The 27,184-nt window shown below is 45.8% G+C and overlaps 2 protein-coding genes across 4 annotated transcripts in view; one reads left to right on the top strand and one right to left on the bottom strand.

The window, feature by feature from the left end:
• The window catches only part of DNAJC4 (DnaJ heat shock protein family (Hsp40) member C4), a 46,143-nt gene extending 45,184 nt beyond the window's left edge, over positions 1-959 (bottom strand). Inside the window, exon 1 of the mRNA XM_077287597.1 lies at positions 826-959. The gene's annotated coding sequence lies outside the window, so the exon portion shown is untranslated. The remainder of the gene's footprint in view (positions 1-825) is intronic.
• On the top strand, positions 852-15,006 carry NUDT22 (nudix hydrolase 22). Of its 3 annotated transcripts, none has more exons than XM_077287595.1 (6): positions 852-962; positions 10,656-11,230; positions 11,778-11,885; positions 13,540-13,637; positions 13,723-13,816; positions 14,746-15,006. In XM_077287595.1, the coding sequence occupies exons 2-6, from the start codon at positions 10,661-10,663 to the stop codon at positions 14,869-14,871; spliced, it is 996 nt and encodes a 331-aa protein (XP_077143710.1). In that variant the 5' UTR covers positions 852-962; positions 10,656-10,660; the 3' UTR covers positions 14,872-15,006. The 3 variants fall into 3 exon arrangements, with proteins under 3 accessions (XP_077143710.1, XP_077143709.1, XP_077143711.1); XM_077287594.1 differs by having other exon boundaries at positions 928-1,190; XM_077287596.1 differs by lacking the exon at positions 852-962 and adding an exon at positions 1,046-1,070.
• The last annotated feature ends 12,178 nt before the right edge of the window (positions 15,007-27,184 follow it).

Below are 27,184 nucleotides of genomic sequence, written 5' to 3'. Positions count from 1 at the left end.
AGCATGATTTTTTATTTTAATTCTTTTTTTTACACCCAAATATGGTTCCCAGGGCCTGGAGGAGAGTCTCCTCTCCTCCACCCCGGGTACCACCCGCACATTATCCGCTTAACTTCCCGCAACGTGGGCACAGCCCCATGCGGGAAGTTAGCGGTTCAATGCATTTCTATGGGTGCAGAATCGCTGCGATTCTGCACCAAGAAGTGACATGCTCCTTCTTTTTTTCTGCAGAAAATCCGCGCGGATTTTCCACAGAAAAAAAGGATCGTCGGCACAGCGGGTTTTGTTTTCCATTAGGTTACATTGTACTGTAACCTACATGGAAAAAGGATGCGGACCCGCAGCTGCAAAACAGCTGCGGGTCCGCAGCAAAACCCGCAGCGTGTGAACATAGCCTTAAGAGGATATTTCAGTCCGAAAAGAAACCAATGTGGCATTGTGTACGCCCCATGTATCTGGGATCCCGTAGGGCGCCCCAAAATGCTAACACAGCCTTCTGATACTGTGATACTGACTCTGGTGCTCCTGTCAGGGGGCTAATAGAGAACGTGATGGAAATCTGTGGCATCTGCTGCAGTGTGCCATATTGGAATGGAAGGGGTATTCATGGAGGAACATAACTGCCCCTGTCCTCCATTACTGTGACTCGCTGCAGGGTAGGTAGGCCTCCTGTTTACACTGAGGTTATGTACAGAACATTCAGCCTCACAGCCAGACTCCCCCCTATAAAGACGTACCACATCACTAACCCCCATTAGACTACACAGTCACGGGGTAAACCATCTGCGTATTGGGGGGGGGGGGGGGATAACCAATCCCACTTACCGTCTTCGCAGATGTCACCTTCGACAGGCCGCGCATGCGCTAACCAGAGATCGGTTGTGATTGGCTGTGATGCTTCCTTGTGGCCGGTAACGTTATCCAATGGGAGTGGAGGAGGCGGGGCCGTAGCGGCGAAGCAGGTACCGGAGGATTTACGTGCGCGATATATTGCGATATCACCAAGTACACAGTGCGATATATGTGGCCGGTGTACGAGGGGATCCGCTACAGATTACCGTGCCGTCTGTGTGAGTGACGTATGTGGAGGGGGACGTTCACATTGGCAGTTACAGGGCCAGGCTGCCTCCTGCGATTTCTAGGACGGATATCAGCGACATAGGACCCTCGTGACGTCATCAGAGCTGCAGGTATGACGTGGCAGAGGGAAAAAGTCATCTCCCCCCTTTAAGGGCAACGTAGAACTCCCTGACACCTCCTCAGCGGGCTCCTGTGCTTCCAAACTTTCCAAACGCTACAAACTTCCTTTTTTTTTGATAGCGGTGTATCAGGGCTTGTGTATGGCGGGCGAGCGGTGCTTTTATCAACACTTTGGTGTCTGTGCGACTTCCTGATCATTTTATTGCATTTTTTGGGAGGTGAAAGGACAGAAATAATCCGCCATTCTGCGTAGTCATTTTAGGGTCCATCCTACAGGATAAATATTCTGTTGTTTTATTAGTCTGGACCGCTGCGCTCGTGGCGATACCAGATGTGTTCATTCGTCTTGATTTTTAGATTTTACTTATGTTCCAGAAAACGTGGAAGATGTAAACTATTTTTACAATTTTATTTATTATATATATATATATATATATATATATATATATATATATATACAATATACATATACTAGCTATTGAACCCATTCTATGCCTGGGTGGCAAGCATTTATACTGGTATATGGTCTCCATCCTGGTATGTGCTGCTCCCATCTTGCTCTCCCATTCTGTCATGTGCTGCTCCATCCTGCGCCCTCATTCTGTCATGTGCTGCTCCATCCTGCGCCCCCATCCTGTCATATGCTGCTCCATCCTGCGCCCCCATCCTGTCATGTGCTGCTCCATCCTGCGTCCCCATTCTGTCATGTGCTGCTCCCATCCTGCGCCCCCATCCTGTCATGTGCTGCTCCCATCCTGTGCCCCCATTCTGTCATGTGCTGCTCCCATCCTGTGCCCCCATTCTGTCATGTGCTGCTCCCATCCTGCGCCCCCATCCTGTCATGTGCTGCTCCCATCCTGTGCCCCCATTCTGTCATGTGCTGCTCCCATCCTGCGCCCCCATTCTGTCATGTGCTGCTCCCATCCTGCGCCCCCATTCTGTCATGTGCTGCTCCATCCTGCGCCCCCATCCTGTCATGTGCTGCTCCCATCCTGCGCCCCCATTCTGTCATGTGCTGCTCCCATCCTGCGCCCCCATTCTGTCATGTGCTGCTCCCATCCTGCGCCCCCATCCTGTCATGTGCTGCTCCATCCTGCGCCCCCATCCTGTCATGTGCTGCTCCATCCTGCGTCCCCATCCTGTCATGTGCTGCTCCATCCTGCGTCCCCATCCTGTCATGTGCTCCCATCCTGCACCCCATCCTGTCATGTGTGCGCCCCCATTCTGTCATGTGCTGCTCCCATCGTGCGCAATCATTCTGTCATGTGCTGTTCCCATCCTGCGCCCCCATTCTGTCATGTGCTGCTCCCATCCTGTGCCCCCATTCTGTTGTAATGTGCTGCACCCATTCTGCCTGTTCCTGTTTCCATTCTGCCATATGTTGCTCCTATCTTTCTCTCTCCGGCTCTACTGCCCGAGTGCGGGCTTCCGTGCTGAGTGCGGGCTTCCGTGCTGAGTGCGGGCTTCCGTGCTGAGTGCGGGCTTCCGTGCTGAGTGCGGGCTTCCGTGCTGAGTGCGGGCTTCCGTGCTGAGTGCGGGCTTCCGTGCTGAGTGCGGGCTTCCGTGCTGAGTGCGGGCGGCTGTGCGTGGCTGTGCTGAGTGCGGGTGGCTGTGCTGAGTGCGGGCGGCTGTGCTGAGTGCGGGCGGCTGTGCTGAGTGCGGGCGGCTGTGCTGAGTGCGGGCGGCTGTGCTGAGTGCGGGCGGCTGTGCTGAGTGCGGGCGGCTGTGCGTGGCTGTGCTGAGTGCGGTCGGCTGTGCGTGACTGTGCTGAGTGCGGGCGGCTGTGCTGAGTGCGGGCGGCTGTGCGTGGCTGTGCTGAGTGCGGTCGGCTGTGCGTGACTGTGCTGAGTGCGGGCGGCTGTGCTGAGTGCGGGCGGCTGTGCTGAGTGCGGGCGGCTGTGCTGAGTGCGGGCGGCTGTGCTGAGTGCGGGCGGCTGTGCTGAGTGCGGGCGGCTGTGCTGAGTGCGGGCGGCTGTGCTGAGTGCGGGCGGCTGTGCTGAGGGCGGCTGTGCTGAGTGCGGGCGGCTGTGCTGAGTGCGGGCGGCTGTGCGTGGCTGTGCTGAGTGCGGTCGGCTGTGCGTGGCTGTGCTGAGTGCGGTTGGCTGTGCGTGACTGTGCTGAGTGCGGGCGGCTGTGCTGAGTGCGGGCGGCTGTGCTGAGTGCGGGCGGCTGTGCTGAGTGCGGGCGGCTGTGCTGAGTGCGGGCGGCTGTGCGTGACTGTGCTGAGTGCGGGCGGCTGTGCTGAGTGCGGGCGGCTGTGCCGAGTGCGGGCGGCTGTGCGTGGCTGTGCTGAGTGCGGTCGGCTGTGCGTGGCTGTGCTGAGTGCGGTCGGCTGTGCGTGGCTGTGCTGAGTGCGGTCGGCTGTGCGTGACTGTGCTGAGTGCGGGCGGCTGTGCTGAGTGCGGGCGGCTGTGCGTGGCTGTGCTGAGTGCGGTCGGCTGTGCGTGGCTGTGCTGAGTGCGGTCGGCTGTGCGTGACTGTGCTGAGTGCGGGCGGCTGTGCTGAGCGCGGGCGGCTGTGCTGAGTGCGGGCGGCTGTGCTGAGTGCGGGCGGCTGTGCGTGACTGTGCTGAGTGCGGGCGGCTGTGCTGAGTGCGGGCGGCTGTGCTGAGTGCGGGCGGCTGTGCTGAGTGCGGGCGGCTGTGCCGAGTGCGGGCGGCTGTGCGTGGCTGTGCTGAGTGCGGGCGGCTGTGCGTGGCTGTGCTGAGTGCGGTCGGCTGTGCGTGGCTGTGCTGAGTGCGGTCGGCTGTGCGTGACTGTGCTGAGTGCGGGCGGCTGTGCTGAGTGCGGGCGGCTGTGCGTGACTGTGCCGAGTGCGGGCGGCTGTGCCGAGTGCGGGCGGCTGTGCCGAGTGCGGGCGGCTGTGCCGAGTGCGGGCGGCTGTGCGTGGCTGTGCTGAGTGCGGGCGGCTGTGCGTGGCTGTGCTGAGTGCGGTCGGCTGTGCGTGGCTGTGCTGAGTGCGGTCGGCTGTGCGTGACTGTGCTGAGTGCGGGCGGCTGTGCTGAGTGCGGGCAGCTGTGCGTGACTGTGCTGAGTGCGGGCGGCTGTGCTGAGTGCGGGCGGCTGTGCCGAGTGCGGGCGGCTGTGCGTGGCTGTGCTGAGTGCGGGCGGCTGTGCGTGGCTGTGCTGAGTGCGGTCGGCTGTGCGTGGCTGTGCTGAGTGCGGTCGGCTGTGCGTGACTGTGCTGAGTGCGGGCGGCTGTGCTGAGTGCGGGCGGCTGTGCTGAGTGCGGGCGGCTGTGCTGAGTGCGGGCGGCTGTGCTGAGTGCGGGCGGCTGTGCGTGACTGTGCTGAGTGCGGGCGGCTGTGCTGAGTGCGGGCGGCTGTGCCGAGTGCGGGCGGCTGTGCGTGGCTGTGCTGAGTGCGGGCGGCTGTGCGTGGCTGTGCTGAGTGCAGGCGGCTGTGCGTGGCTGTGCTGAGTGCGGGCGGCTGTGCTGAGTGCGGGCGGCTGTGCTGAGTGCGGTCGGCTGTGCGTGGCTGTGCTGAGTGCGGTCGGCTGTGCTGAGTGCGGGCGGCTGTGCTGAGTGCGGTCGGCTGTGCGTGGCTGTGCTGAGTGCGGTCGGCTGTGCTGAGTGCGGGCGGCTGTACTTACTGCCTGAGTGCTGCGCTGGCTATAATGGATACAGCACCCCTGCAGCCCGCACAGCGAGGGCTGACTCCGCCCACTCGCGTCACTGGTCACATGCTGGTGGTGACATCATCGAAGGTCCTGGAGCTCCGCTTGGCTCTACAGCTACCCTGACTGACTGGAGCTGCAGAGCATGGAGCCCCCATGGCCAGTATATTAGGGGGGATACGCGGGTGTGTGGAGCCCCCATGGCCGGTATATTGGGTGGGGGGGTAAAGTAAGTTTGGCTGCGTCACTCTGGTCCAGACATTGCAAATTGGTAAGTCTTACCCCTCAAATTTGGCCCGGGATTCTGCGCGTGCGCAGTTGGAGATCGCGGCAGGCCATTTTCCTGAAGCCCCGGGCAGCAGAGCTCTCCATCTGCGCAGGCGCGGCCACAGGAAAGATGGCCGCGCCCACCGGTAAACGGCTGAATAGCGAAGACCGCGCTGTTATTCATCTCCTGGGCAGTGGATTCATCTGCTGGACATGCGCACACCACTACGCCACCAACGTAATGATGAGCAGGATCCTGGGGGACAAACAGCGCTGTGACCACGCCCATCCGACCTGACCAACTTGAGTGACAGGACAAAACGGCCACTTCACAAAGGTATTTCGGCAGCCTAACGGGGGTGTAAAGGCACCAAAAAGGCACTAATGTAAAGCCCAGCTCTGCCCCTATTTCACACTATTTTTATCTAATCTTTAAAAAACGGGGTGATAGGTTCCCTTTCACTGGATATACTATTTATAATTAAAAAAAACAAACATAGAATGGCAGTAAGCATTCTATTACAGTAAAATATGCATTACACAATTATATACATTGTACACACATTTTGTATCACCTCGTTCAGAAACGCCCGATCTATCAAAATATAAAATCAATTAATCTGATTGGTAAACGGCGTAACATACCATACATAACACGGGATATGTGTGACGATAAATACTAAACAAACATTTAAAACTGCAATATGATGTGCCATTGAGCAACCAGTAAATGATAACTAATCTTAAAAAAAGAAAATTATAAAATATCTATGACCAAAAAGGAACAAAATTAGGAGGTAAGACCTTCAAAAATGTGCTACTTAATTTTGACCATGCATTTCCTTGGCACCCTAGTGTGGCCCCTGAGTGCTGGAACCTGCTGTAATATTCTATGGAGACACTATAAATGGGGTCCAAAGCATTGCAACATTTCCCATAACAAAAGGCTTGAAAAATGCTGCTCCCGGACACCTGGCACCGTCCTTACTCCACATTCCGGGATCAGAATCACTGGTTACGTCTACAATCCTGAGCAGGATGCACATCCGTGCTCCTTCTTTCTACTGTATAAGAAAGCAAAGTCTTTCTTTCTCTCTCTCTCTCTTAGGCCTCTTTCACACGTCAGTGTCTCCGGTACGTGTAGTGACAGTTTTCTCACGTACCGGAGACACTGACACACGTAGACCCATTTAAATGAATGGGTCTATGCACATGTGCGTGTTTTCACACGGACCGTATGTCCGTGCTGAAAACACGTAGACATGTCCGTTTTTGACCGGCAGCATGGACCACAATACGGACAGCACACGGAGAACAGTGTGCACTCTCCTCCGTGTGCACGTACCGCCCGCAGGAGAGACAGCGCTACACTAAGCGCTGTCCCCCCCGCTGTGGTGCTGAAGGCGGAATTCATCTCTTCTCCCCCGCCGGAGAGAAGAGATGAAAGATCAAGTTTTTTTTTTTTTCTTGTGAAAAATAAATTTTGCATGTGCCCCCCGCCTCCCCCCTCAGTGCGCCGCCTGGTCCCTTGCCGCAGAAATACTCACCTAGCTTCCGCGATGTTTCCTCTGTCCTCTCCGCGCTGGCAGCTTCTCCTGTGTGAGCGGTCACGTGGGACCGCTCATTACAGTCAGTGAATATTCCCTGACTGTAATGAGCGGTACCACGTGACCGCTCACACAGAAGCTGCCAGCGCGGAGAGAACAGAGGATACATCGCGGGGAGCTAGGTGAGTATTTCTGCGGCAAGGGACCAGGCGGCGCACTGAGGGGGGAGGCGGGGGGCACATGCAAAATTTATTTTTCACCCCCCCCCCCCAAAAAAAAAAAAAAAAAGATCTTTCATATCTTCTCTCCAACGAACGCTGGGGGAGAAGAGATGAATTCTGCCTTCAGCACCACATGCGGGGGGGGACAGCGCTTAGTGTAGCGCTGTCTCTCCTGCACGGTCCTCAGGCGGCACACGGTTGCCGCACGTGTGCCACACTGATGTGCCACTTGAGCACACGGACATACGGACACGGATATCTCCGGTACCGGTTTTTCCGGTACCGGAAATATCAGGACGTGTGAAAGAGGCCTCAGAGATATATATTTATATTATATACACATTCTGCAAAAAAAAAAAAAAAAAAGATTGTACGCTGCACTGGATAAGTTTCTTAACAATGTTAAGTTAATTGAGTTTACCAATCTCAGGATGCAGAGAAAAAAAATCAATTACATTGTTTTTTTTTTTGTTTTTTTTAATAGTTTTGTATAAAGGTGTTTGCAGAGAGTCAGGCACATATATTGGCAAATGTCAGAACTTACTGTATTGACTTGTGGAGAATAGTATTATGGTATTGTTTTTCAGGGGTTGGCCTGAGCCCTTTAGTTCCAGTATAGGGAAATCTTAATGCTTTAGCACAAGACATTTCTGACAATTGTAACTTTTAAAGGGAACCTGTCACCCCAAATTTCGCCTATAAGCTGCGGCCACCGGCATCAGGGGATTATCTAGAGCATTCTGTAATGCTGTAGATAAGCCCCCAATGTATCCTGAAAGATGAGAAAAAGAGGTTAGATTATACTCACCCAGGGGCGTCCTGGGTCCGGAGCTTCCCATCGTCTTTCCATGACGTCCTCTTGTCTTCACGCCGCGGCTCCGGGGCAGGCGTACTTTGTCCTGTTGAAGGCAGTGTAAAGTACTGCAGTGCGCAGGCGCTGGGCCTCTGACCGTTCCCTGCGCACTGCAGTACTTTGCAGCCTTCTATTACTTCTTTTAGCCGCTGCAGGGTTCAGAAACTGTGAAGTGGTACAAATTACATGTTTATTCTTCCTAGAATCCGCCCACTCTCTTAATGCACATACAGGGAAAAAATTCTGGTGGCTGAAATGCTTCAGGAAAAAAAGACGCCGAGTTTTCCTTGAAGTGACCTCACCTTGGAAAACTCACTGGCTGACCCAGTTGGAATCTGTCTTTTTTTTACCTGTACAAAAAAAAAAGTACAGAATGTTTTTTGATTCCACTAAAATCATAGCGGACTCAATCACATTTACAGGAAAAAAAAAATAAAAAAATCCCACCACTTAATACTGCAGTATAGTCTGGCTACCATCATGTGGTTTTGCTCTTACACCGGAGCGATACATGAAAAGTGATAATCCAAGTCAGCAGGAAATTAGATTTCTGAGCCTTCTCAGCACATTGAATTCAGTGGGCGTCCCAGCAGAATATTCAGCCATTACTTTCTGGAAATCAGTGGATGTCAGTACTGTATAGTACATGTTCAGGCTTGGGTCTATAGAGGTTTTTTTGATGATAGCTATTGAGTGACAGCTGTAAGCGTGCAGAAGCGCTGCAGGCAATCAGCTGTGCAAGCAACTGCAGAATCGGCGACATGGGCTCCGCTGTGCGGGGAAACACAGGTTTGGGGACGCAGGGAGGATAGCCTGGCTTGTGAATACATGTGACCCATTTATTTTGGTGGAGGTAAATTCTGCACCTTGTTATACACCGAGTAATTCGATAGACGTTGTATTCAGTGTGTGGGATTGTTGAACACTTGCAATTTCCTCCTAACAAATCCTCACTTATATGCACTAATTGGTGTGAACTCCGGCACTCCAGGAACTGAGCTGTGGGATTAGCGCTGCAGTGTTCCGTCAGCTACTGGCCTGGTATTAGGTGTCTTATGTAACACAATGTACATAATGTGGGAACCAAAATATAAAACACAGACAGAAACATAACGATTAAATACCCTGCAGTAAATAAATAAACAGCATCGTGCATGAAAATAATATGCAGTACTCAGTTAACATGTTTTTTGATTAAAAAAATGCTAAAGCCATCCCGCCTCGTCACGGTGACCGTAGTTGGGAAGGTCCTAACTCTGATATTAAAAAACCTTACTGTTTGTCAAGTGACATGCATGTGGGAACCAGTCTGTGCTGCGGCGGCTCCGTGACTATGCCTGGAATGTGCACACGCTGTCTACATCATGGCTGCACCCATCTGACGTCTCCTCTACACAGTGATATGGCGTACGACACACACTGCCACTAATTAATATATATGTGATAAAGCACATTGGGCACGACTGTTCTTGGATAAGTTTTTTTTAGTCATTGAAAGTTACATTGAGTCCAGTGGGCGGTCCTACTCAGTGATTGACAGCTATCTCTGAATGCACAGTTATACAGGGAAGACTGTCAGTCCCACTCAGTGATTGACAGCTATCTCTGAATGCACAGTTACACACAGAAGACTGTCAATCACTAGTAGGACCGCTGATTGGACTCCTATGCGTGCAAACACTGGGGATTTCAAGAAATGCAAGTTTTAATGAATCTTTTCCCACAAATCTGATATGAGTCTGATCAGCTCCTCCTGCTCTATAACATCCGGCCAGCAGGTCAGAGGCTGTCATCAACATAACAGTTCCCTTTATAATGCGATTAGACCCTTCAGGTATGTGCAGACTACCAGGAACTGGCAGCACATGTCCGCTGTGTCTGCAGCGCTGCCGGCTATTGAACGCAGGCGACTCCACATGTGTTCATTGAACAGTGCGGAATCACCGCGTCCTATACATTGGACGAGTGAAATCTATCTTGCGGAGGCTCATGTCTCCACAAGATAAATAGACCTGCTGCGGTCTGGAGAGATGTGCCGCATGTCCGACTCCACGGGTGAATTGCGGGCGCCAGTGGACACATAGAGGGCATGTGAATACTTGAAATCCCATCCACTATTCTGTAACGTCTGGACGCTGCACAAGTACACAGCGTCCAACCCATAGGATTTACTGATTGTCTACACATACCCTTAGGGTAAGTTCACACTAGGTGTTTTTTCAGCTTTTTTTTCTGCAGCAAAACCTGATTTTTTGGAAGGAAAGAAGCTGCTTTTTTTGGATGCTAGATTTGTCTCTCGTGCCTGCTTAAAAAGTTTAGAGTTGGAAAAAAAAAAAAGCCCTATTCTATAAAATCAGGATTTGTCGCAAAAACACAGGAAAACCTGATGCCTGCGGGTTTTTTTCAGCCTTTTTTCACCACTAATTCATTTTAATGGGTGAAAAATTCTGAAAGAAGTGACATGCTCTATTGTGCAAAAAAAACCATGCAAAGCACAAAATACTGGTGACAAAAAAACCAATGTGTGTGCATGAGATTTCTGAAATCTCATAGACTTTGCTGGTACTGTAAAACGCAGCTGAAAATTTGCATTAAAAAAAACGCGTAATGTGAACTTAGCCTCATACTGAGGTCTGTGACAACTCCTGTGCTGTGTAAGGCGTCAGTCACTAGGTGGGGCCGAGACAGCTATGCTGGATGGGTGACATTCCCGGGGTGTCCGTGACGTGAGAGAACAGGAGTGGTATGCCTTATAATCACCTCGGCTCCTGCACTGAACACTATGCATTAGAAGCGGCTGGCCGGGAGCCCTCCATACTCCGCTGTCACTGGTAATATCTGCTATTACAATGCTTTACATATATGGCAGCTATTGGGGGCTTCATAGAAAAACGAGTGATCCTACAGCGGATGCACTGAATGGTAATGGCCTCATTTCATGTTCTCTCTGCAGGACACATGGATCCCGAGATCTCCATCTTATACTGCAGTCCGACCCCCAAGGGGATCCCTCAACGTAAAGTTCACGCTCAGCTCTCCCCTCTGTATCAGCGTCGCCGTCTCCCTCCTCCATTGGAAGAACGGATTCTCTCGGACTTTGAAGAACGTCAGCGGAAGCAACCTTGGGTATTTAACGGAGCCAAATTCAGGCTTCATTCTGTCCTGCCTGATGGAGAGGCTGGAGCTAGAGAGGCAGCTGAGCAGAAAAAAAAGAACATGAACAGAGATGGTGGAAGGAAAGGAGGAGAAAGTGAAGCCACCCTGGATGAACCGGGAGGGTTGACCCTACACCTGGCGTTGACGTCTTACAGAGACTTCCTTGGTACCAACTGGTCCGGCGAGGCGAGTGCCCTGCAAGAGAAGGGAGGACAAGAGTTTGGGGACACGCAGGCTTACTTGGCACAGCCACTTGGTGTAGGAGCCGCTCTTCAGTGTAAAGATGGGCGCTTTGTGATGCTGAGAAGAAGCCATAGAGTAGGAGAGGCAGCGGGCCAGCTCGATGTACCGGGAGGACATCCTGAACCTAAGGTAAAAGAAATGTGGAGAAAATGGCACATTTCTCAACCTTTGCCCCATAACAAAAGAGTAAGTGATAACCGAGCTGTATTAAGGAACATCACTGATTTTGGGGCACCCAGTTGACTATCGGATGTATAGGGTGATGTTCCGACTTTTCCCATCCTTTAGTTATCACATGAAAAGAGCTGTGTCTGGCAGAGTTTGACACCCCTATTCCCAGTCGGGACACATGCACACTCGGCCAAGCATCTAAATGTTTGGGGGATCTGGTGGAATAGCTGTCGGCCACACGAGTGCCATTTATTGTGTATGGCCAGCTGAAGAACAGGTGGTGATTTTGGTTACCTACAGGGGGTTATTGTTTTGCCCGTCGAGAAGTGAATCAGAAGCTGAGCTACTAGTTGGGGTGAAGACTTGTCCAGACTGGTAGAACTAGTTGATGTGAAAGGTCATGTATGACGGCGAGTTGATGACATTGGTAGTAATCGGGTGACGTGGGATATAAGTATATGTATGAGATAAAGGTATAATGCCCAATTTCTGTCCCCCATTTTAGGCTGTGGCTCCGAATATTCCAGAGGAAGAGCTGAGCCTGGAAGTTTTGCAACCAGAATTAGTCATTCGAGAGCTGTTCTCATCCATTCTCGCCGAGATACGGGACGAGGTGAGGGTCTCATGCCAACTGTACGGGGTCTAATGCTTCCTGTTACTGGACGCCATCATCTATAATTGTTTCTATTTAATGATGAAACAATGTTCTACAGCCAGTACCTGCCTCTAGCAGCAGTGATCGGAGCTGGCCCTGATCGCTGCTGTTTACTCACTATCAATCTCCAACAGTGACTTTAAGTGGACAGATCACGTCCGCGACCATTCCTGTCACACATGGGTGATGATCTGGTTTCAGGAGCCATTGGTTAGCCATGGCGGTGATGTTGCTCTTTCAGGAGCCAATGGTTAGCCATGGCGGTGATGATGCTGTTTCAGGAGCCAATGGTTAGCCATGGCGGTGATGATCCTGTTTCAGGAGCCAATGGTTAGCCATGGTGATGATGATGCTGTTTCAGGAGCCAATGGTTGGCCATGGCAGTGATGATGCCGTTTCAGGAGCCAATGGTTGGCCATGGCGGTGATGATGCTGTTTCAGGAGCCAATGGTTGGCCATGTCACTACTATCTCTGTACTCCCATAAAGCCTTGCACCAGTCTTAATATCAAAGTTCGAATTTGCCCCCTGTTTGGAACTTCATAGCGAATTGAGATACTGATTTGGCTTTTATCCTAAGTCATATTGCACGACTCGTTAAAGGGTTGATTGTGACTTGTAGGATCGCTACTTCCAACAGGTGGCGCTATAGAGTTAAGTCCTCTTTTTCTCAGAAGAGGCAATTTGAATACATAAATTAAAAGGTAATTTAAAAAAACAAACCTATTTAATATTACGCATCTATATAAGTCCGATCTACAAAAATGATCCAACTAGTTAACCCATAAGGTAACCGCTGTAAAGAGGGGGCAGTTGTTTTTTGTTACTGCACCAAACCCAAAAATGCAAGACAAAGAAGTCAATATGTTATATGTACTCCCAAATAGTGCTAATAAAAACATCAGTTTGCAACTCCAAAAATAAGACGTCGCACAACTCCATCGACATAAGTTACAGACACAAACCAAAATTTTACTTTTTTTTTTTTTAGCCACTAAAATATTGAAAAAAAAAAAAAAAAAAGTTTGGTATCTCCTTAGATGCACTGACCTGAAGAATCGTGTTGACGGGTCTCTTTTTATCACAAACTGAACGCTGTAAAACAAAATACACAAAAAAAAATGGCGTAATTGTGGTGTATTTTTCACCGCTTGGAATATCATTTTTCAGTACCTTATTTTGTAAATGAACAGTGTGATCCAAAAATGCAACTTGTCCTGCAAAAAAAAAAGTTCTGAATCTCGGAAGAAGGGGAGAAAAAAAAAGTAAATAAAATAAAAAGTGAAAATTGGCTGCAGTGGGAAAGGGTTAAAAAGAAATGGTTTTTTTAGTGGATTTTATCTTAACAATTTTGACGAGCATATGTACTGGAAGTGCTAGATGGAAGCATCAGACGTAGGATCTTGTGGCTTCCATGTTTAAATTCCAGGCTGCCTTTCATCTCCTATAGACCTGCAGTACGTGCAGTGACCAGGAGGTGTCAGTATCTCGCACCCGTTGTCCTAGTTGCAGCTTTTGCTTCTCTCCTGAATTACACAGATCGAATGCGTTTCTATAAAATATTCATGAAGCATATATATATATATATTATATTATATATTTTTATTTTTTAGGTTAATCTACCCCTGTCTACCCTTAGTGAACCTCTTCTCCTGGGCATTGCATGCAATCACACCAGCGCAGGACGACCTAGTGCTGAATTCTATGTCAAGTGAGCGCAGTTTGGGCGAAAATAATAGTTTTTTTTTTTTTTTCTTTCCTCTCTAATGAATGCTATTGCTGTTGCTTGTTTTTAGGTGCAGTCTGACTTCATCAGAGGTGCAGGAGAGGTACTTGCAGGGCGGACCAGAAGCAAATGAATCGACAGAAATAATTTTTCTTGAAAAAGAGGTAAGAACCTGGGTGTGTTTGGCTCAATTCTGCACCCTTATGACATAACTTTACGATGCATAGTTGCAAAGGGGCTAAAATGATTGTGGAATTTGGGGACTTTTTTTTTATTTTAAATGCATGTATCCGATGTTTGTGGTCATAAATCAACTGCACGGAGTTTGGAAATGGATAAGAGGTACAACTCTATTGTCAGAAAGAGCTTACTGTTGGCCTCTCCGCTAGCTCATTCTGCAGCCAGCAATAGACAACACAGAGGTTATGGAAAGCGAATGGTACTAAAAAAATATATAAATTTATTTATTTTTTTATTTTTTTAAAGCCAAATTGCAAAAATGTTTTCGCCCCGAGCATGTGTGTATATATTATAATTTTTTTTTCTTTTAAACCCAATTGCAAAAACTTTTTTTGGCCCCAAATATATATTTTTTTGTCCTTCTTCAGACATCAGTTATTTTTTCTGGTACCCAAAAACAAACCGGTCCGATTTTTATCAGTGTTTTGTTTGAATCCATTTTTATCATCAGTGGGTTTTCTCATATGAAAAAAATAAATCTCTAAATTACCAAAGCTTTTCCTATTCACTGGATTGTTATAATGGACAGTACACTGATGATAGTGTGTCAGTGATTTATCTTTTTTTTTTTTTTTTCTTCCCAAACCCATAGACTTGTTTGTAAGGGTAATTTTGATCTGCGACTATCAGAAAAGGACATGTCTCCGGAGATATGACCATCCCCATAGACTATAATGGGTTTGTGGTCTATCCGTGAAAAACACAGACCACGTTCGTGATTTATGGACATTTGATTGATGCCTTAGTCCCAAAAATTGTCTCCAAAAGTGGAGAACCATGTTAAAAAGTAGTCATGGGACACCTTCTTATGCCAAGGACAAATCTTAAGTTTTTTTTTTTTTTTTTTCTTTAGGATCTACTGACCATCGAAAACTCAGAAATATGGAAAGAATTATGTCCTTCGGCAAAAGGTTGTGTAAAACTGTATCTCATGGTACGAGAGCAAAGGCCTGAGACCGGACTCCTGGACATACGCTGACAGCATTGTTCTCTTTATGTCATAAATAATTTTTGTTCCTAGGTAGAAGTGGTCTGAACTCGCTGTATATAAAGAAGCACACATTATTGTAGAATATTTGCTATGTTTTGTAATAAATTAGTTTTTTTAATATAATTTTGGAGGGGATTTAAGAATGTTTACTTATGTATCTGTCAACGCTGAAATCGCACATCGGATGTAGATGACTGAAAGATGTAAAATGAGAATTTGACTCAATTTATAATCCGTTATCAAATATGGAACAATTTGTATAGAAAATGAAAGTCAAGCACAAAGACTAAACCAGGATCATATAAAAAAAAATTGTGCAATAAAGACAAATAAATAATAAATAAAATGAATTTTTATTGAAATAGATAATAATGATTTGATAAAATAACAGCTGAATATATGGAGCACGTGTAATAAATTATTCAATCCATAATGGGGAAAAAAAGTATTGCATAAATGCCCAAATGATAAGAAAACAGGAGCCAACATATTATAATAATCTAATAATTTTAAAATATATTATACGTATATATAGACGGCTCAAAGAAATGCAAATTTCAAAAAATAGCACCTTAGTGAAAAAGCAAACGCAATATAATGTAAACACAGTGGAAGAAGATGAGGCGCTATTAAGAGAAAGTAAAACAAATAATCAAAGGGGCATTGTTACCTAACACGTGCTGCCAAGGTCCCTACGTGCGTTTCGGCGCTAGCCTTCTCCCGGGGGGCGTGTCATTTTATTTATTATTTGTCTTTATTGCACAATTTTTTTAATTTTTTTTATATGATCCTTCTCAATATATAATCGGTAAAATCGTTGAGAACAAAATGATGAATCAATGGTCAATCCGACCTAATACCATCAACCAAATGTGGGCTGGGTGCCAAATTTTCCCGAAATTCAAAGCAAAAAGTCACAGGCAGATCCAATTTATGTGAATTTCAGCACATATCGCATAAAATATAGTTACCAAAGTATAAGACTGTAAAAGCCCCCATACACATTATGTAAGTCATTTGAATCCGCTTATATCAACAGGAACAGCGAATTGTCTAATGTATATGACAGGACCCATGATACCCGAGGAGGGAAGTTTCATCATATTGGAAGTGTAAAGACTAATCATTTTGTTCTTTGGGAGAGAGACCACGATGAATAAAGCAAGTGCTCTCTTAGAGAACACAGGAACAGTTAACCCGGCAGTCCTGTGTATTGAGGAGTTAGGCCGGAGTCACACTAGAGCGTAATACGGACGAGTGCTATGCGATGAAAAAATCACATAGCGCTCAGACCAATGTTAATCTATGGGGCAGCTCCTATCATCCGTTGTTTTCTTAGGCGTATTCAGTGTGCGAGTGAAATCACAGCATGCTACGATTGTCAGCATATCTCGGCTGAGAATCGCCAATGCAAGTCTATGTGCACACGTTGCGGATTAGACTCTGGAATTTTTTTGTGCGGATTCTGCATGTCTTGGCAGAAAACGCAGGTGTGGATTTGCTGCGGATTTTGTGCGGATTTCTTGCGTTTTTACCCCTGCAGATTTCTATAATGGAATGGATACAAAAACGCTGCAGATCCGCACAAAAGAAGTGACATGCTACTACTTTTAATCCGCAGCATTTCCGCACAGAATTTTCCACACCATTAGCATAGCTTTTTTATTTTTTCATTGATATACATTGTACTGTAAATCACTTGCGGCTCTGCAGCGTTTCTGCGCGGAAAAAAAAGCTGCGGATCCGCAGGAAATCCGCAACGTGTGCACATAGCCTTAGGGTGCGAGAGAACCTCGCACACCACACGGACCATCAGTGTGACTTGTGAGAAATACGGACCGGTGTTCTACAGAAAAGCCAGCAATTCAGTGCGGTGTACAGTAAAATCACACTGACAGATTAGAATAGAATAGATAAAATAAATGTCTACACATAGAGCGTGTGCGTGTGTGTATGTATATATGTGTGTGTGTATGTATATACAGTGGTGTTCAAAAGTCCTGCATAGGAATAGGATAAATTGATTTTTCAAGTTTTAAACGTTTTCTGTCGAATATCTTCGATGCTAATATGACATATTATATATGGTTTTGTTCAGAATACAATTTTGCATTCTCTCCCTGTAATATTTTTAGCTTTTGAAGCAGTTTTGCCTGATATTATTGCAACAATATGGGAATTGAAAGCACAACTAAATATTGTACAGCTTCAGATCCAAAATTAGCCAATCACAGATGAGGTTCTTGTGACCAATCATAACCTGGATATGGCAGCCAATCACATTACATCCCATCTGCTGCTTTGTTTGTTTGTTTTATCTGTTGGTCTATCTAGCTGAATCATACTGTAGAGTTTTATGATGGGAGCCTTCAGATTTTTGTCAGCGGAGGATCGTGTGCGAGTTGTGGTGCTACATGAAGAGGGTTATACTGGCCCCCAGATCGCAAGGAAGGTCGGCTGTAATCAGAGTACAGTCGTAAGAATTTTGCAGAAACATAAGTAGCTTGGAATTACCCAGGACAGGCCCAGATCGCAAGGAAGGTCGGCCCAGAAAGTCAACTAAAAGGGAGGATAGAGTACTGATAAGAACATCCCTTGCCAATCGAAAGCTCACCTCTCCTCAGCTTCTGCGAGAATGGCAAGAAAAGTGCAATATTGAGGTAGCAACATCAACTGTTAGGAAGAGATGTTTGGAAGCAGGATTGAGAGGGTGCAAGGCCCGAAAGAAGCCATTGATGACATCCATACAAAGACAAAGGCGAAAACTGTGGGCATTGAAATATTTAAAATGGAGGAAGGAGGAGTGGGAAAAAGTGCTATTTAGTGATGAAAGCACTTTTTGCAATTTAGGAAATGATGGCAAGTCTTATGTGAGAAGGTTCCCACATGAAGAGCACAAGCCAGAGTGTTTGAGCTTCTCTGTGAAACATCCGATGAAAGTAATGGTCTGGGGCTGTATGGCAGCCAATGGTGTTGGAAGGCTTCATATTGTGGAGGGTATGGTTAATGCAAAAAAATACATAGACATCCTTAATATGAAAATGCTTCCTTCTGCTCAACACCTCTTTTCAGGGAATTACATCTTCCAGGATGATAATGCTCCTTGTCACAGAGCTAAGACAGTAACGGAATGGAAAAAAAAGAACAAGGTGGCTACTATTGACTGGCCAGCTCGGTCCCCGGACCTCAATCCAATTGAAAATTTGTGGCACAAGGTATCATTAGAGATATCTAGAAAACAGCCAAGGACCAAGAGTGAGTTGATTGAGGCTCTGATACAGGCCTGGAACCACATCATCACTCGTGAACATCTGCAGAAGCTTGTTCACTCAATGCCACAGAGATGCAAGCTGGTGCTCAAGAGCAAAGGCTGGCCAATAAAGTATTAGAAGCTAAAGATGCACTCTAAAGGCCCTTTTCAGGACTCTGAATTCAATAAAAAATAATAAATCTTAAAAAGTTAAATTTAAGTCTGTGTGAACTTGCATTGGAAGTTAATGAACTTAGAAACCTGTTCACCATTCTACACACTGTACTGTGTAGGTATGGTTATGCTGTAAAAAAATTATCAAAAATGCGCTTACCATAACAATTTATACACTTGGGACATTCAAAAATGAGTATGGCATACAATGAGGGATTACAAAAACATATATGTTCCACCAGTTTCACTGTAGAGATGCAGAAGTATGAAACATATAGTTTTCTTCACGCCTATGCAGGACTATTGAACACCATTGTATATATATATATTACAGACCAAAAGTTTGGACACACCTTCTCATTTAAAGAGTTTTCTGTATTTTCATGACTATGAAAATTGTACATTCACACTGAAGGCATCAAAACTATGAATTAACACATGTGGAATTATATACTTAACAAAAAAGTGTGAAACAACTGAAAATATATCTTATATTCTAGGTTCTTCAAAGTAGCCACCTTTTGCTTTGATGACTGCTTTGCACACTCTTGGCATTCTCTTGACGAGCTTCAAGAGGTAGTCACCGGGAATGGTTTTCACTTCACAGGTGTGCCCTGTCAGGCTTAATAAGTGGGATTTCTTGCCTTATAAATGGGGTTGGAACCATCAGTTGTGTTGTGCAGAAGTCTGGTGGATACACAGCTGATAGTCCTACTGAATAGACTGTTAGCTGCTTTTTTCTTGCCATAATACAAATTCTAAGTAAAGAAAAACGAGTGGCCATCATTACTTTAAGAAATGAAGGTTAGTCAGTCCGAAAAATTGGGAAAACTTTGAAAGTGTCCCCAAGTGCAGTGGCAAAAACCATCAAGCGCTACAAAGAGACTGGCTCACATGAGGACCGCCCCAGGAAAGGAAGACCAAGAGTCACCTCTGCTTCTGATGAGAAGTTTATCCGAGTCACCAGCCTCAGAAATCGCAGGTTAACAGCAGCTCAGATTAGAGACCAGGTCAATGCCACACAGAGTTCTAGCAGCAGACACATCTCTACAATAACTGTTAAGAGGAGACTTTGTGCAGCAGGTCTTCATGGTAAAATAGTTGCTAGGAAACCACTGCTAAGGACGGGCAACAAGCAGAAGAGACTTGTTTGGGCTAAAGAACACAAGGAATGGACATTAGACCAGTGGAAATCTGTGCTTTGGTTTGATGAGTCCAAATTTGAGATCTTTGGTTCCAACCACCGTGTCTTTGTGCGACGCAGAAAAGGTGAACGGATGGACTACATGCCTGGTTCCCACCGTGCATCTTACAGATGTGCCTTTTCTGGGGTGGCTGGGGGCAGATTTTTTTAGCCGGGGGGGGGGGGGGGGGGGGCAATAATCATGGTCCCTCTCTAGGCTATTAATATCTGCCCTCAGTCACTGGCTTTCCCACTCTGGTGGAGAAAATTGCGTGGGAGCCCGCGCCAGTTTTTTCCATGAATTAATCCTTTAACACCTAGAGCTCCAAAATTTTACACACACACAATACTAACATTATTAGGGAGGGACATATATAAATCTAACGGATATGCAATGGTTTACTGTATGTAAACCATGTCTCATATTCTTTCGGGTTCGGTAATGATTTAGAAAAAGCCGGCAAGTGAATTACCGGCTTTTCTGCTATCTAGCTCTGTATGAAATATAAAAATAAATAAATAAATAAATATATATATATATATATATATATATATATATATATATATATATATTTATTAGTGTCGCACTGACATATACAGTTGTGGCCAAAAGTATTGACACCCCTGCAATTCTGTCAGATAATACTCAGTTTCTTCCTGAAAATGATTGAAAACACAAATTCTTTGGTATTATTATCTTCATTTAATTTGTCTTAAATGAAAAAACACAAAAAGAATTGTCCTAAAGCCAAACTGGATATAATTCCACACCAAACATAAAATAGGGGGTGGACAAAAGTATTGGCACTGTTCGAAAAATCATGTGATGCTTCTCTAATTTGTGTAATTAACAGCGCCTGTAACTTACCTGTGGAACCTAACAGGTGTTGGCAATAACTAAATCACACTTGCAGCCAGTTGACATGGATTAAAGTTGACTCAACCTCTGTCCTGTGTCCTTGCGTGTACCACATTGAACAGGGAGAAAAGAAAGAAGACCAAAGAACTGTCTGAGGACTTGAGAAACCAAATTGTGAGGAAGCATGAGCAATCTCAAGGCTACAAGTCCATCTCCAAAGACCTGAATGTTCCTGTGTCTACCGTGCGCAGTGTCATCAAGAAGTTTAAAGCCCATGGCACTGTGGCTAACCTCCCTAGATGTGGACAGAAAAGAAAAATTGACAAGAGATTTCAACGCAAGATTGTGGGGATGTTGGATAAAGAACCTCGACTAACATCCAAACAAGTTCAAGCTGCCCTGCAGTCCGAGGGTACAACAGTGTCAACCCGTACTATCTGTCGGCGTCTGAATGAAAAGGGACTGTATGGTAGGAGACCCAGGAAGACCCCACTTCTTACCCTGAGACATAAAAAAGCCAGGCTGGAGTTTGCCAAAACTTACCTGAAAAAGCCTAAAACGTTTTGGAAGAATGCTCTCTGGTCAGATGAGACAAAAGTAGAGCTTTTTTGGCAAAGGCATCAACATAGAGTTTACAGGAGAAAAAAAGAGGCATTCAAAGAAAAGAACACGGTCCCTACAGTCAAACATGGAGGAGGTTCCCTAATGTTTTGGGGTTGCTTTGCTGCCTCTGGCACTGGACTGCTTGACCGTGTGCATGGCATTATGAAGTCTGAAGACTACCAACAAATTTTGCAGCATAATGTAGGGCCCAGTGAGAGAAAGCTGGGTCTCCCTCAGAGGTCATGGGTCTTCCAGCAGGACAATGACCCAAAACACACTTCAAAAAGCACTAGCAAATGGTTTGAGAGAAAGCACTGGAGACTTCTAAGGTGGCCAGCAATGAGTCCAGACCTGAATCCCATAGAACACCTGTGGAGAGATCTAAAAATGGCAGTTTGGAGAAGGCACCCTTCAAATATCAGGGACCTGGAGCAGTTTGCCAAAGAAGAATGGTTTAAAATTCCAGCAGAGCAAACTCATTGATGGTTACCGGAAGCGGTTGGTGGCAGTTATTTTGGCTAAAGGTTGTGCAACCAAGTATTAGGCTGAGGGTGCCAATACTTTTGTCTGGCCCATTTTTGGAGTTTTGTGTGAAATGATCAATGTTTTGCTTTATTCTGTTTTGTGTTTTTTTCATTTAAGACAAATTAAATGAAGATAATAATACCAAAGAATTTGTGATTGCAATCATTTTCAGGAAGAAACTGAGTATTATCTGACAGAATTGCAGGGGTGTCAATACTTTTGGCCACAACTGTAAATATATATATATATATATATATATATATATATTATATATACTGTACATATGTTTTCATGAATATTTGAGCCCATTAATCCATTATATGTCCATTTTTCAAGCCGGCGAGAGAATCTCGCTATACAGATGACACGTGGATACTTTTTTGAGAAAAATTTGCATCCTCGCATTGCACACGGATCACTGTTCATGAAACATTTGTGCGATTCTCGTCCGCATAAAACGGACTGTTTTTTTTTTTTTTTATACGTTGTGTGTGACTCCAGCCTTAGGAGAGATTGCTGTTGGCCAAACAATCGTTCAACGCCAATCCAATGTGTATTGCCAGCTGGAAATCCCTCCTTCCATATAAATGTGGCTCTGTTCACGTCTGCGATTCTGAATTCCGTTTCAAGAACCGGGAAATAAAATATATTATTTTGAGTGGATGCACAGCCCTTTATTTTATTCCCCCATCTGCAAAATCCCTAATTTTATTCCACACATCTGCACAGCCCCTCATTTTATTCCGCTATCTGCAAGATCCCTAATTTTATTCCCCACAGTCCCTCACTTTATTCCCACCTTGCACAGCCTCTCATTTTATTCCCCCCTATTTGCAGAGCCGCTTAGTTTATTCCCCCATCTGCATAGACCCTCATTTTATTTCTCCTCATGTGCACAGCCTCTCATTTTATTACACCCTACACAATCTCTCATTGTATTCTGCCGTCTGCACAAACCCTCAATTTATTCCCCCCTCTGCACAGCCTTTCATTGTATTCCCTCACTATGCACAGCCCCTCAGTTTATTAACCCCCACCCCCTGCACTGGCCTTCATTTTATGACGCCTGCACAGTAATAGAAGAATAAATTAAAAAACGTATACCCATTGAATCCCATCCACCGTCTCCTCTTCTGTGAAGTGCAGTATTGGACGCTGGACAGCGTGATGTCACTGCACCGCACCTTCCAACGTCCCCTACGTGCACCTTCTTCGGACATGGCCCGCGTCTTGCTGAAGATCACAGCGGAGCAGGGGAAATTACAGCTCCTCTGTTCCTATCCCAGCGGCATACACAGCAACTGTATTCGCGCCAGGCAGACTCGAATATAATTGAGTGCGAGGAGGGTGTGACGGCCAGGGCGCAGGCAGAGACTGACTGACATTGCTCACATCCTTGCCTGCGCCACGGCCGTCACTGTGCTGAATGTCTGTGGCTGGAGGAAGATTCCAGGTGGCTGCAGGCATTCAGCAATTTTTTTTTTTAAAGTGCACCCCACCTCGGTTAGGCTGGAGGTGGCGCCCTAGGCGGGTGCCTATCCCTTTTCCCGGCCCTGAGTACAATGATACATAGACTTCACTTTTGGAAAAATTGTTCTCTCTGGGATTAAGACCCTTCTGTCAAGGGCAAACCGAAACGTTTGTGACTACTGTGTGTAAATAAACCCCCCTACTTTGCATCACAATCTATTGGAGTGTGCTAGTTACTTATATTCTAATTGTCAAGGTTTGGGAACCTATAACTGTGCACCTCCCCTCACGGGCTGTGCTGAACATTTTTTATACCATAATATTTGCCCTTATGCTTAGCACGCCCTTTTTGTGGTCATGTCAGCATTAACCTTCTCCTACAACCCAGAGGAGACATCCAACATCATTGCTCTGTCCAAAATCCCAAGCGATTTCCTTAAAGTTCCCCCCTGTGAAAATCGGGGTAGGGATCTGGAACTCCGACGTTGCACCAATCTTGAGATGCACGGGGCCACCCTAACCGAGTATCTTAAGGCACAAAGGATCCCTCGGGGTTTGAGGGTTTCACTCTGTCCCACTTTATTTAGCAACTCCCCAGAATTTTGCACTAAGTTTGAACTCATTTTGAATAAATGCTCTTTTGACCTTATGGTTCTTACACTAGAACACCTGCATAAGGAGATTTCCTCTACCCAGGAACAAATTAAGAACATTGAAAGCCAACTCTCCTCCGCTATATCTGTGGATGATTTCAACGCTCTGAAGAAAAAGATTGATACCAACATCATCCAGCATCGTCGCAACATCGAACTCAAAAAGAGAACAAAGTTCCAGAGGGATCTCGAGGACTACGAACTTAACAGAGTCTACCAATGGCACGACAAATCTACAACCAGAAAACTCTACAGACGAGATGGCTATCGCTCATCCATGGACTACACAACCTCCGACTCGGACCCGGAGAGACCAGGAAGGTACCCCTATCCTGGCCGTTTTTTAGGCAAACACAGGCGACAAGGGAAAAGAAGAGGACCAGACGGGGGTTCCATAGGACCCAGAACCACGGACTTCATACGAGTGACCAGATCTCAGGTATCCAACCATTAGTTGTAAATATTTCCTCCAAATCTCTAGGAGTAGCCGAACACAGTGCCCTACAAAAAGGTCTTTCCTATTGTCCAAGTTACAAACACAACACATTCCAAATGGACATGGACCTACAAAAATTCTATAGGTCTCTGAGATTGAAATTACATTTTGCCGATACCGATCACACAACTACTCCTACTTCATATATCCCTCCAACACTAGGCATCACTGCAGCCAGTCTCGGCTTAAGGGATAAAAGTGCATATCGGCCACCTAAGGGTTCGCACCCCTTAGAGACATTCATTCAATTTGTTGATACCTCCTTTCAGAAACTACGCCAAGATACTAAGAAGGGTTAAACACCCACTATCCCCCTAACCTTTCTACATCTGAAAGACAGGCTTTGAAGGCTTTACAACAAGAGAAGGATATAATAATCAAACCAGCCGATAAGGGTGGGGCTATCGTGGTAATGGACAAATTGCTTTATAGGAATGAAGTACATCGTCAATTAAGTGACACCACCACATATAAAAAAACTTTCCTGCAACCCTACGAGCATTATCCAAAATACCATCCAAACTAGGTTAGAGAATTTTCAAGCCCGTGGCATTCTCGATAGCAAAACACGTGATTTCTTAACAAAAAAACATCCCATTACGCCCGTCATATATATCTTGCGAAAGATCCATAAAAATTTACAGAATCCACCGGGTAGACCAATTGTGGCTTCCACAGATTCACTATTGGCACCCATTTCTATATATCTAGAGAAAATCCTTACACCTCTGATTAGAAACACCAGCTCCTTTCTTCTAGACACAGGAGCTTTTCTTGAAATAATTAGGAACATCAACCCTATACCTCCGGACACCATTTTAGTCTCTTTCGACGTGAAAGACTTGTACACGTCAATACCACATACCAATGGCATTTGCTCCACCCGCTGGCTTCTCTCTAACAATAACATGAACCCTGACCTGGTCAACTTTTGCTGTGAACTCTTGTCTATTGTACTGAATAACAACTTTTTTCTTTTTGAAGATACCTATTATCTCCAAACTAAGGGCTCGGCCATGGGTTCAAACGTGGCACCTCCATATGCCAATGCATATATGGCCCATTATGAAGACACCTTAATCTATACCCACGAATCTTTCCATAACCATGTTGTAGCATGGAAAAGATATATAGACGATATCTTCTGCATCTGGAGAGGAGACCTTGAGTCCTTACACAATTTCTTCCAATTCCTTAGAACTAGGGTTGAGCGAAACGTATCGGACATTTTCAAAAGTCGCCGACTTTCAGCAAAGTCGGGTTTCATGAAACCCGACCTGATCCCACTGTGGGATCGGCCATGCGGTCGGCGATCTTCGCGCCAAAGTCGCGTTTCATATGACGCTCTCCCCGCCATTTTTTCAGCCAATGAAGGAGTGTGGGCAGCGTGATGACATAGGTTCCGGCTTGCTTTGTGCGGCGTCACAGGGGGTAAAGCCGCCATCTTAACGTTTGGGATATAGCGATTTGCACAGTGAAACACAAACTTTGCAGGGACGGAGAAGAGAGAGAGAGAGAGAGAGAGAAAAAAAAAATCCTCATAGACTTGCATTGGGTTTCGTGTTTCGGTCGGCCCCCCGACTTTTCACAATAATCGGCCGATTTCACACGATCCGACTTTCGAGACAGTCGGGTTTCACGAAACCCGACTCAATCCTAAAAAAGCAAAAGTCGCTCAACCCTACTTAGAACCTCTTGGCCTGGGTTAGACTTCAAGATGACACGATTTCCATCAGATCAATTTTCTCGATACACTAGTCATAAAAGACGCCAATGGCAATCTGTCCACCGATTTATATTCCAAGCCTACTGACCGCAACAGTTTGTTGCATTATGATAGTTTTCACCCAAGGAATATGAAAAAGTCCATACCAAAATCCTAACTGAACAGAGTAGCTAGAATTGTTTCTGATCCGTTGTTAAAAGAACAAAGAACTTTGGAAATGAAGTCCAAGTTTCGGGACAGAGGATATCCCCCTCATATCCTTGATATTGAGAATACAAGCAGCACTACTACTAGGAATAATTCTGCCACCACACGCATACCATTTGTACATCAGTACCATCCTGCGGCATACAGGTTACATAGAACCATTCGCCAACACTGGCACGTTCTCCAATCTGCATATCCCACAATCAAAGAATTCCAACAGCCTTTCCTACCGTGTTTTAAACGGCCACGCAACATTAAGGATAGTTTGGTTCGGGCAGATATTGGTTCCATTCATTCTCCTTTCACTCAACGGTTTTTGAGCAATCCTAAGACAGGCACTTTTCCCTGTCTTAGTTGCAATCAGTGCAACAATGTACTCAAAGGCAATACCATTCACCATCCACAGACGGGCAAAAGATACCATATTGATAGCTTCTACACCTGTGACACCAATTTCGCAGTCTATTTGATCAAGTGCCCTTGTGGCTTATTGTATGTGGGCGAGACTACCCAACCGGTTAAATCTAGAATATCCAAACACAAATCAACCATTCGGTGTAAGAACCTTCTGCTCCCCTTACCGTCACATTTTATCGAAAAAGGCCATAATCTGTGTCAATTAAAATTTCAAATAATTGAACAAGTTACACCACCTTGGCGTGGTGGTGACCGAATTTCTATGCTCAAACGCAGAGAGGCATACTGGATTCATGAACTCAATACTCTCAGGCCGAAAGGACTCAATAGGGACTATGAGCTGATGTCCTTCATTTGAAATAGACCTTGCTAGAGTATATCAGTGTAGTGGTGATATCATTCTCTGTCTGACTCAGGTATCATTATTTTTCATTTTTTCTTGCCTCCCTCCATCATGCACAGGCTTCATTAACCCCTTAGTGACAGAGCCAATTTGGTACTTAATGACCGAGCCAATTTTTACAATTCTGACCAGTGTCACTTTAAGAGGTTATAACTCTGGAACGCTTTATCGGATCCCGCTGATTCTGAGATTGTTTTTTCGTGACATGTTGTACTTCAAGTTAGTGGTAACATTTCTTCGATATTACTTGCAATTATTTATGAAAAAAATGGAAATATGGCGAAAATTTGTAAAATTTTGCAATTTTCAAACTCTGTATTTTTATGCCCTTAAAT

Source organism: Ranitomeya variabilis, chromosome 2 (assembly GCF_051348905.1).
Source record: "Ranitomeya variabilis isolate aRanVar5 chromosome 2, aRanVar5.hap1, whole genome shotgun sequence".
NCBI lineage: Eukaryota > Metazoa > Chordata > Amphibia > Anura > Dendrobatidae > Ranitomeya > Ranitomeya variabilis.
Note: the sequence above shows the minus strand (reverse complement) of the source record. Positions and strands in the feature narration are given on the sequence as shown.

Bases quoted from the DNA above. Each gene is read 5' to 3' on its own strand.
- NUDT22 (XM_077287595.1), top strand. From the start codon at position 10,661: ATGGATCCCGAGATCTCCATCTTATACTGCAGTCCGACCCCCAAGGGG. The intron at 13,638-13,722 runs GTGAGCGCAGTT...GCTTGTTTTTAG, and splicing joins AGTGCTGAATTCTATGTCAA to GTGCAGTCTGACTTCATCAG. The intron at 13,817-14,745 runs GTAAGAACCTGG...TTTTTTCTTTAG, and splicing joins TAATTTTTCTTGAAAAAGAG to GATCTACTGACCATCGAAAA.